This window comes from Protopterus annectens, chromosome 13.part0 (genome assembly GCF_019279795.1).
Source record: "Protopterus annectens isolate FY-2018-M chromosome 13.part0, PAN1.0, whole genome shotgun sequence".
NCBI lineage: Eukaryota > Metazoa > Chordata > Ceratodontiformes > Protopteridae > Protopterus > Protopterus annectens.
Genome location: NC_056747.1, coordinates 1,133,004,536 through 1,133,016,957, shown reverse-complemented (window position 1 = coordinate 1,133,016,957; position 12,422 = coordinate 1,133,004,536). Strand labels below are relative to the sequence as shown.

General features: G+C 35.8%; 1 protein-coding gene across 1 annotated transcript in view; it reads left to right on the top strand.

The window, feature by feature from the left end:
* LOC122788151 (glial fibrillary acidic protein) overlaps positions 1 to 12,422 on the top strand; it is a 179,605-nt gene that overhangs the window by 63,579 nt on the left and 103,604 nt on the right. The window contains exons 2-3 of the mRNA XM_044055117.1: positions 33 to 93; positions 11,091 to 11,186. Of these exons, the coding sequence (XP_043911052.1) occupies positions 33 to 93; positions 11,091 to 11,186 (157 nt within the window). The remainder of the gene's footprint in view (positions 1 to 32; positions 94 to 11,090; positions 11,187 to 12,422) is intronic.

Genomic DNA, 12,422 nt, shown 5'->3' with positions numbered 1-12,422 from the left:
ATAAATTCTTATATCTGTGCATATTTTATCAGGTTACAAGTTGAGATAAATCAGCGCCTTGAAGCAGAACATAATCTGGTAACGTACAGACAGGTGAGACTTATCTTTTTTTTCATTGTTAATCTTAACTTTTCTTAAAAATTGCCAGCAATAGATTCATTAGGTTCCCTAACATTACACCCCTGTGCATGTTTACACTTAAAGAACCATTAGTGCAGAACACTTTCTTGTATCTCTCTTTAGGATAAACAGCACATGTCTATTGTAATTAAAATGAATCTCCATTTAAAAATGGATTTCATTGTGCAGCTACAGTAAAAAGGTATAATATTTTGACTTTCAAAAGTTGTAGTTCATGGTTGGTAGTGAGATGCTGAAGCCAGGGTGCTGGTGTGAATGGATCTCACTACACCTGAATGATACACCTCATTTTGTAGGTCAAGAAATGAACTAGATGTGTAGTTTCATAATAAAAAGAGTTGGCAGGAAGAAAAAGTATAGAACACTCAAGCATTCAGTGTCATGTCACACTGCCATTCGGCTTCCCTTTCTCATTTCCCAAAAGAATGAGATTAGCCACACGTTTATGCACATTAGTTATACCAAACATATGAATGCTTTGGTAGAGAATGGGTTTCTTGTGACATGTAACAAGAAGCAGATTGTCTAGAAAGAACACGCACAGTCACTAAGGTATAAAAATAGTCAAAATGTCATTACAAGGACCTGTGGGGTAGCACAGGATAGAAGAAACATGATTTCACTACAGCTGAGAAGCAAACTAAATATCAAACCAACAAAGAATTATACCGTTCAGGTTTGTGATTTAAACATCATGTTCCCATGCTTCTGTTCTACATTTAAGAACCATTATTCTGCATTTAGAAATCTTGAAACATAAACCTACACCAAGTCAGAACAGATATTTTATTATATGTTATTGATATAGATTATTTTTTCTTTTTTATTATTTTTTACTTTTATTTTTATTTTTGATTTCAGACATTCTGTGCATAGCGAATAACTTCATACTTTTCATCACTGTTAATATATACATACCATCTCTGATTTTATTTTATTTGATTTTTATTTTTTTATTTTGTGCACACTTTGTAATTAGTATTTCTAACCTGGCAATAGTCTTAATATTTCTGTTTAAGTTTACAGACCCTGTATACGTGTACTATTGTTTGTATTCTATACTGTCTACTGTATTATATTAATTATAATTAATGTATTCTTTGTTACTGCTTATGGAGCTTTTCTCCCTGGGCCTCTGCTGAAAACGGGCTTCTGGCCCAGTCGGACATAACCCAGTTAACAAATGTAATAAATAAATAAATAAATAAATAAATATGCAAATTGCTGTATACTGTATATATCTTATAGAATGCTCAGGAAAGTGTTTTAGAATACTTAAAACAGATTCTTGCAACCAGGGTGTCACTGCTTTCTCTTTTTCCGGTAAGTGAATGTTGTAGAGAGAAGAAAGTTAACATTCCAACAGTTAAAATAATACAGAGTCGTCCTAATCTTAGCTTCAGGTTTGGAAGATGTTTAAGGTGATGTTAAATTAAGAAGGTGTGCTCGCTTCATAATATAGTTGGATGAAGCCCTCATTATAGCCCAGACAATCTAGACTAAGTTGGCAGCCCAGGAGCTAGTGAATAGCTTATGCCATCCCACCACACCCATCTTAAGGGGAAGAAGGCGGTCTGAGCTGCTGCATCACTGACTCCTGCCATGAAGAGAAAGCAGTACACTGTACAGTACATCGGCCAGGGTTGTATACCTGGCTTTGTGAAGCTATGATATCCAGTAGCCTTTAGGGAGGGGCATGTGCACAGGCTTGCATGGTGTCACTGGAAAATAAAAGCACAGTAGACCCTCCCACAAGTGAGTGTGCATGACAGCCACCTGTGGGGTTTGGACTTAGGCCATCAACCAGAAAAACCCTGATGGCTGTCTGGATGATGGTGTTTCAAGCCATCTCTTACCTTTTGGGGAAATTAATGGTTTGATTAGTCATGGGAAGGCCAATGGCTGGCAATCAGTTGTGATAAAAGGAAGTAAATAGATGCAACCTCTCTTCTTCTGAATTGTAGCCTCTTTCTTTACTTGCATTACCACCACCAGTAACACCAAGCTACAACCACTACATCTGTAGCATTGCCACTGGCAAATGGTGCTCACTGGTGTTTTTGTCCATCTTCTCAGGTGCTTTCTCATACTAATACCTGGACATGTTCCTTAAGCTAACTATATGGCAACCCCCTGTTTTTTTGCATGTTTAAATCATACCATTATACTTTAAATGTGCATACAGCACCTTTGTGCTTGAATGTGCCTATAGAGCTCTGTCATTTGACAGATACTAAGCACATTCCTTCACTTGAAATGCACACCATGGTCTTCACATTAGAAATGAGAATTATTCGGCCTCTGGAATTTTACATGGAATGAAACTGCATTATAAATTTTGCCTATTGCATACCCTCAAGTTACATATTGCAAAGGATATCCCTGTATCTTACATGTTACACAGCAAAGCACTGAAAATCATTCAACACATTTTATGTTCCTGCTCTTCACACATTACATAACACAGGCCTGCACATTACATAGCTTACCACTGTATCCTACACATTACATACTGATGCACTGAATGTCATACATAACATGGTATGCTTCTGCTCCTCACACATACTCTAACAGATTTTCCTTTACACATTACATAGGGTTCCCCTGCATTATGCACATTACACCATGAGATACTATATATCATACATTACATATGGTAGTCCTGCTCCAGACAACTGTGTAACACGCACTTGCACCTTCTACAAGAGATAGTGTACCCCTTCATCCTGACACAGTATAGAGAATTACTAAATATCACACATTACATGGTTTCTTTTTCTCCTTACACATTATGTAACATATACCTATACTTACGCATTACACAGCACACAGCATACTCCTGTAACTTGCACAGTAATAGTTCATTACTGTACCTCACACATTGCATTGTGCCTCTGCTCTTTGAACACTACATACTGTACCACCACATATCACATTGTTCAGCACAACCTTCATCTTACACATTATAGAGTTTGCTCCTGCATTTGCATAGTAATCATTCACAATTGCATGTCATATATTTCTGGTGCACCCAGCTCCTTACACATTACCTAACACACTAATGCACCTCACACACCTTACACATTTAACATTCCTTATAAATTATATAGTTCATTCTTATTCCTTGCACATCACATAGTCTGTCACTTCATCCCACTCAAATTGCATAGCAATTGTTTCCATCTTGCACAGTAATGTGCTTATACTCCTTACACCATGTGCAATGAGCTACTACACTTTACATTACATGTCATGCCTATTCTCATTCCATATTATGTACCATTTCCTGCTCATATAATGTGCAAAACACAGTTTGCATTATATATGGAAATTCCATAAGTCTGAATATCAAGTTCAGAGTTTACCAAGTTCCAAGAGATGTAATTGCCTGTATCAAGATTATTTTTGACGGATGTTAATGAGTAACTGACTTATTTTAATTGTAAGGGGAAGCTTACTTTATAATCTTTGGAGGTGTTGTGTAAAGAATCTTTTATTTTGGCATAGACTTTCAAGAACCAGATTAGCCATTTTCTTAAAGGTCAGGCAGAGGTTGCCATTAAGTAAGTCATAAGAAACAGAATATAATGATTGTTCCTGAACTCTTTCCTTATTGTTTGCTTTCCAACACAGTGTAATTTCTCAGAAGGAATCTTTTTGCATTTTTATGCTGTTTCAGGCACATATTTTCAGGTACAACAAATGCAGCATTGTTTTCAGTAGTAGTTATGATCAATGCGGTATAAAATGATACAGTGTTCTCCTTGGATTGAGCAGACATGCCGTTTAGAATTAGATGATCTACAGAGTGCACTTTTCTCACTTCAGAAAAAAAATGCATCAAAGTTTAAACTGAATTGTTGCTTGTCTTTGTCCCTAGATCTTTAGTAATGGTGTTATTTTTTGCTTTGCACATTTACTTTATGATCATAATATACGACCTTTTTGCCAAGTCTCATGATGCAATAAGTATTTTTCTACATGTATGATTATTAATTTACTGCATTCTGTATCCCACCCCTTGCACATTATATGATGTGTTTCTATACTTTTTGCATTATATAATATACCACTGCATTAAGTATGCTTTATGGCATGACTCACCTCACTGAACATTATATGGTATGCTGTTAACCTGCATACTGTCAATATTCCTTACACAAACTTAAAGCACTCCTGCATTTTGCACATTGCATAAGGTATTGATTCAAATTACATAGCTTACTCGTATTTGCACAAATTATCCAGTATACTGCTATTCTTTGCACATTATATGATACGCCCCTGGTTTAAATAGGTTATCTTAATACAATGTATGTTACAAAACATTCTGCTCTTTACATATTACACAGCATGCCTGCGTACATTTATACATTATATGTTTAGAGAGAGAGAGAAGATGTGATCTAAATTCCACCTATATTCTAGTTTATTTCTTTAGATGTAAGGGCGAACCACATGACATGATAATCTAGCTTATTAGCATTAAAGCTATACACCCGTATATAATATCCCACATTTTTTTCTCTAAGTACTGCTTGTCTCACACCTAACAACTACCAAATCCTCTCCAGTCAGACCTGACCCAGTCTTATGAACTCTCCAGAGGAGCCATAGTTCATGCAGTCATGAGGTTACTTGTATCCCTGTCCATGCACATTCCTCTGATGGGCCTACCACTGTTCCAGAAGCCCTTGTAGTCTAATCTGAGAGAGTCTGGTTTATCTCCCAAACCAAGACCATAAGATAACTATTCCTTTTACTTCATACCCAGAACTACATGACTTCCTTCTCAGCAAAAGCTCATATCATGTATAATGCAGACTATGGGGGCAGTTGCTTTAAGACCCTAGCCCCTCCCTAAGAGACTATCATGAGCAACACATCATAGCAACAACCTCCTATGCCCTCCCTCTATGCATGCCCATTCCCACATATGCATAGCCAAGGGATACCATCACCAGTCTGGGTGCAACAAGCCCATGTCCCATATTCTACTTCCTTTTCCGATCATGCTAGCCTTCGTTTGCATGGGAACAAAGTGGACAAGTAAAATAGTGGGTGAACTGGCACAAAAAATTCAGTTCCTACCTTCCCCCCATCCCCAGTTCCTCTAGAGCCCAATACTCAAACTCAGATTGTCTTGGTCATAGTCAGGGCTTTATCCCTCTATACCACAGAGCCTGGAAATATAATACCCCCTTTAAAAAGTTTAGAAGTAAATATATCTATGTTAATGAGATACTATACATTATGGTCACGTCAGAATAAACCTTAATACTGTAATAGGCATGCAGTGGACTATTTACATTAAATGCAAAACATTTTTACATCAAAATGAAACTTTTTTGCATATTCAAAACACATCTTCAATAAATGAATAGGCATGCAGTGGACTATTTACATTAAATGCAAAACATTTTTACATCAAAATGAAACTTTTTTGCATATTCAAAACACATCTTCAATAAATGAAATTTCTGAATCCATAAAATCATTCAATGGTCTGTTATATCTGAGGAATTTAACAGGGCTATTTATGCTGGACAGTTTGACCTTTCTTTTGAAACTGTTCTTGTTAGAGAGAGAGCTTTACTTGAAGAAACTGCTTCAAGAGTCTCTCTCAGCAACTCTGGACTACCACAGCAATCACAGACCTAGTTGCTACTGGTTGGTTACTCATCTTAATAAAACTTTTGACTTCAGTTTACAGTTTCTTCTAAACATATTGTCATAATCAGCATTGCCTACAAAAGATCTTAGTTCAGCTGTTTTAATAACATGTTTAGCTTGAAACTGCTGACTTTCACAAGACTTTTAGATTCTTATTTTGTCTTCAGCTGTAGATCTGGGTTCCTTTTGCAGAGTCTGTCACATAAGTATTCCTGTCTCTACTAGTTTCTTTCCACTATTTTATTTACTTCATGTTTATTCACAGACATTAAGATATATAGTTGAATATAATCTTTTCAGCCCTCTGCACAGTAACAATTGGGATGATAAGAGACTGAATCCCTGCAGTGCACTGTTTTTGAATTCCAGAATTTCTCAACGGCCATCCTTATACCATTTGCTATAGTTCTTTCTCATTAGATTATTCACTGTTTTGAAATCTCCCCTTCCCCTTTGCATGATGCATAATATTATCCATATATAATGTACTTGAACTTCTCTACTCATCCATAGATCTTCTGAATTCCTGACTTAGCTATGAGAACATCAGGTAACTTCAATCTTGAGAATATATCCTTTAATGCACTTATCACTCATGGACTCATGTATGCTGCTTTGATTTTTTCAGGGAACCCAGAATAATAATCCGCACATGTAACATACAATGGCTTCTTTGAACTGGAACAAGTCTGTACTCACTCAACTCTGTGAATGATCTGGAACTGGGTATGCTAAAATGCTTTGAAACATGGAAGGAAACTGGAGCACACCCCACACAAACGCAGGGAGGATATGCAGACTCCACACAGAAGGCACTCCAGCCAGGAATCGAACCGCAGAACCTCTTGCTGTGAGGTGAAAAATGCTACCACAGCACCACTGCGCCATCCTAACTACTTGTTACTTACTAAATATTTGTTGAACTATTTGTTCTGCATGAGTTATATTTCTGGCCAAAACTATATCTTTTGTTCTTTATTGCTCTTTATTTGCATGTAATATTCCTATATGTGATTCATGTGTCATCCTAAGCATTTGTCGTGTTAGTTGCCTGGATATCTTTCCTTACAGCTTTGAGCTTTAAGCCCTGGACAAGAGTTATTTTTTCAATAAAAAGGGGAAAAAACAATGTCTTTCCTTAGTGGTGCCTTTTGCTCAGGCCAACTTTTTATTGCAATATTTTAGTAGCTGCATTTCTAACTCCGTATCAGTACATCTCTGAAATTAATTTACATTTTTTCTGTCATTGCTATTTCTGTATTTATTCATCATACAGTATTTAACACATCTGTGGAAAATATGCTATAGTCAAGATATAGGATATAAGCTTTTTTTTGTCTGGTCTGTATTTCACTTTAATTACATCTATAGTCTCAGAGCTGCCATGTACAAAGACTTTCTGAATATGCGTTATAAGAGTTTTGACCTGTTTCTACCCAAAGCTATCTATATATAGACATATTCATGGAATGTCTCACATCCATAAACAGTTCATTTTCTGTATCGCTGTATCTCTTTTGTGTATCTGGAAATGTTCTTGACCCATAGACAACTGTTCTGATTCCTCTAGGCTCACTGCTTCTATATCATTCTGACATCTATTTGAAATGCAAATGATGTATTCATATCAAAATATTTTAATGGTGCAGCATCTGTAACTCATTTCTGAGTATGTTAAAGCTCTCAGTTTATTCTTGCCCAATTCCCAAGTTACATCTTGTTAATTAACTCAGAGATAATACAAGCTTTGCAAGATGTTGCATCAGAAATCCCTGCAATGCCTGCTTGTCTTCTGGTCTTAGTATTAAAAAATTGCTTAGATTTTTATTATATTATATTTCAGTCCCTCTGATATTAGAAGATGATGCCTATGTATAAGGATCATCATTCTAATTTTACATTTGTTCTATTTTCATTCTTAATTCATTCAGTATCTTTATCAGTCTCCTGTGATGTTCTTGTATCCAACCTTAACTAATCCATTTTTAGCTACATTTACACCCTATAGTTCTTTAAATATGTCGGTTGGTGATGAACTGCCAAAAGGAAGCATATAAGGATTGCTTACCTCCTAATGTCATACTAAATGTAGACAACTTAGAGTTTTCTTTATTGAGCCTTGTCTTCCAGAAACAATGACTTACTTTCAGTTCTAGCACTTAACATTCTTATGACTACTTCTTCAATGGTCATCATAGGGTAGGGTTCTGTGTTGATTACCTACTCGGATCTTCTGGATCAATACAAATATAAATCTTGTCATTCTTTTTACAACAGTAACCATGTGGTTCACTCATTCTGTTGGATGTATTTTTTTTTTTTTTTTAATGACAGCTAAGGTTTCCATTCTCTACAGTTCCTGATCGGTTTTACTTCTGAGTCCTACAGGTACATTTCTAGTAATACATACCACTGGTATAACATCAGGTTTTATTGGAGTATGATATTCTCCTTTCAAACTTCTTATAAATGTAAACAAATCAGCATACTCTTGCAGCATATCACTGATATGGCTTTTTTGCAGTATCTTTATGGTTGTTTAACTTATTCTGTGCATATTCAGTCTTTGATTTTATGTTGTGAATTCATTTTAGCATTCCAGGTTTCTCAAAAGCCACAAAAAAATATATGAAGAATTCACTTCAGTGCTACTATTGTACTGACATATATTTGAACTATTGTGCCACATGGTGGATAGAATTTAAACTCTTCAGAGCCATATAGTCTCTGTTGTATAAAGGCATTCTCTGACCGGATATTATACCTTGTACTTATATCTAGTTTAAATTCAAAATTTTGTATATTATTTTTCAGCATTCCATTCAAACAGTCAGTCCTGCAGACTTGCTTCCACGCTTTATATGCATTTCCAGATAATACAGTATCAAACTGTTTTACTTCTACATCCCCCAGAAACAACTAATTTTCATATTCTTTTCAACAACATGTAAATTCTTTTGAACATTTTTTTTTCATTTACACATGCACATCTTGGAGAAATGTTATTTTCTGTAACAGGTTCTACCTAACTGATTAAAAGCTGGGCAGTACGTCTTGACATGACTCCTACTGCAAGACTGAATTAAAAGTGTAAAGCCAGGGTGCCCTTTGTTTTGTATTATCACTCTCACATAGCTCTGTTTTTCATATCAATTACTTCTGCAATGCATCCTAATTTTCTCATTTCACCTGTTTATTTGACTCATTTTATTCTTTTAAATATCCTTTCCCCAGATAATACTTTTGATTGTTCATTGGTAATTTCACTTGCTATGTACTTACATGCATTAACACCTTTTGATAAGGTTAGGCTGTATCTCACAATAACCTGCCACTTTGGTCATTTATTTTGCTAGTAACTGTCCTATATGTTATTTAAAATCACACAGTTCATCAAATTAACAATATTTAAATCAGCTGTAACCTCGAGTTCAGTAACATACTTCTACAGCCTATGTAGAAACTTCTGCTCTTGTAAAGAATGAATGTCTAAAAATGGCAAATTCTTTCTGGGCTCAGAATATTTACCACTTTTTGTCTAAGTGCTGTTATTTTGTCTTTCTCTTCATTAAGAAAATAAATACATCATTTTCTGGTTTCTTCCCCAGCAACATGCAAGAATGTGAACAATTGGACCTTTTCAGATTTTTCATCTAATCTACTTGAAGTAAGGAATATGTTTTATGGATTAAAAGCTGTCATTTTTTGGCAGGTTTGCATGAAGCACAAGATTCCCAGGAGGATGAAGATGAATCATATTTCCACTAGGAATTATACTTCTATATTTCCAAACAGAGAATCTCTTGAAAGCACATATGTTCATTCATTCCACAGATGTATTTGCTCAGTTCTGAATAATATTTCACCACTCTGTGACACACTGCATCATGTCAGGAAATAAAGACTGGAGAGATATGGTCTAAACTCCACAAAGTCCATAGTCCAAGTGATTTCTCTAGATGCAAGGGTGTATCACATGACATGCTAATTATTCTAGTCAGTTCATTAGCTTTAAAGTTGCATACATATATGTAATAACGTTCATTTCTTTCTGCATTACATATGCTCTACTGCCCTTTTCACATTACATAACATAATCCATTCCTTGCACATTATTGAGTATAGCTTGGCACCATGCACTTTATATGCTGTTCTTTGTTATCTCACTCCTTCTTCATTAAGTCTGCTGTTTTATATATGACACATCATGCATACTGATGGTCTTTGGAAGCGCAATTATCTTAGCTCTGATGTGAACGGGGATAACTGAATGTTATTATCAGAACACTGATAAATTACAGTAACACCTAGCACTTTGCACTTCAGAAAATGTAATGTACTTTTCATATTAGTTTGCTGTTGTTTCATCTACATTGCATACTATACCCCTGAATTTTTAGCATGCCTCTACTCATTTGAACATTCTGTATAAAATCCTTTACCTTGCACATTACAGAGTAGACCACCATGTGTATGTTACAAATCAGTCTCCAGCTGAGTATTTAGCTCTGATTGCCATTATTATAGCTTTTAAAGAGATACAGTGAAAAGTGAAGACTCATGTAGTAGGATAGCCACTCTTCCTGAAATAGATGAATGTAGCAAGTGGACAGAGTAGGTTCCAGTGACCATACAATAAAATGTTTAACACAGTATATAAAAGCTGCAGGCATACTGCATGGATATTCTACAACAAAACATAAACTAAAACATCAACATCCAGTAGTAAAATACAACACACTAATGCCACAATTTCACAGCTTCTCTTCAGTAAGAAGCACACTTGCCTGCCCCTACAATTTAGATGCCAGTAGATGATGAGCAACTTCCAAAACAAAAACTCTTGAATTCAGTTAGTGTGAGGGGTGTATCTATGTGGCATCGCCAGCTGTTGAGGAAGCCACGGGACACAGAACTGTTGTCCAGAGAAGTAAAAATATGATATTGGAGTGAAGGAGTACAAAATTCCTGTGAGGGAAAAATAGAAAACAGGCAATGCATTTTCTTTATGGTTGTATATTTTAAAACTATATGCTGTAAAACTGAGCGTTCCATTTTATTACTCCTGATTAGAGAGTCATTTTGACTGTGGTGTAGCTGCCTTGTGTTCATCAGTACTTCTGCATTATTGGACTTGCCCACGCTGCCTGCTTTTGTACGTCTTCATGATAACCCTCCAGTCCTACAGGACCATTATTTTACTTTGTAATCTTATTTTGGAAGGTAACAAAGCAGCCTTAGTAATATTATTTTTCTTTCTACGTTGTCTTCTATAGGAAGTTGATGAAGCTGCATTAGCCCAAGTGAGCCTGGAACGGAAAGTTGAATCCCTCCAGGAGGAGATTGACTTTTTAAAGAAAATCCATGATGAGGTAAGTCCTGCCAGCCCTGTCTTGTCAGCATTCTGACATACCTTTTTTTCAGGTAATAGGATTCCTTCCATAAAAATTATTCCTATGAGACTGGCATGGAAATGAATAAGTCAGTTACTAAAACTAGACTCGGTCAGAGGTCAGTTTTTGATAGATTCATTTATGATTCCACTTGAATTATAGAAATGAAACAGAACCACAATTTGGAAATGAGAACTTCCCAAAGAAGAAATCCCACTGTGTAGTTACTGTGTGCAAAAATTGAAATATAGCTGTGACTATAATGAAGAAATAAAATAATGGATTGCCTGAAGCATTTTATGAGGCAGGGTGATACCTCAATGTGTTATAAGCACAAGCGTAATTTATTTAAAATGGAAAACATTTCATAACACCAGTAACACATTCTGAGGTGCAATATGCTGCTGTTTTTGTAGTTGAAAGTATTCACTTCATGCATAAAAATACACTGAGGACTGTTGACATTTAATAGCTTCTAACACTTAGCTATGTATTTCTACTTAATTAGCAATATCATTTAAAACAACACTATGATGCAAATCTATTTCCATGATTGATTAAAATGATAATTAATTTGATAAGTGTTACATAGAAGCATAGAATTTATCATCCTGCTCAGTATTCAAATGGAAAGGTAAAAAACAGAGTGCAACTTTATTGTTTGTATGCCAAGTTCTCAAAGATGATACTTAGCACTGATTCTGTACATAATTGTACATGCTCAATATACCATATTACATTGTTTGTCAACCTTTCATTTTTAAAATATACTTGTATAATGTTACTGACTGCGGTGGTGGGCTGCGGTAGCGTTGTCACCTCACAGTAAGACATTGTCCTGTTCGATTCTCAGCTAGAGCGTCTTCTGTGTGGAGACATGCATGAATGGGCGTACCTTCGTTGAGGGTTGTGCGTCAGGGCTGGCAACTCGGCATGTAAAAATCTACTGCCAATCATTAGCGGACTGGAGTTACGCTGTGGCAACCCCTAAGCGGGAAAAGCCGAAAGACACAACAACAACAACAACTTGTATAATGTTACTAATGCCTAGGTATGTATAATCATTAGTCCTGTAAATAACGATTATATCTATAAAATGTTTAATTTGCATGTAACATTTCTCCATGGGCCACCACTGAAAAGGTGCTTCAATCCAGTCAGACTATTGTGGTTAAAATATACTACATATTATGTTGCAGTTGTGGTAGAATTCCT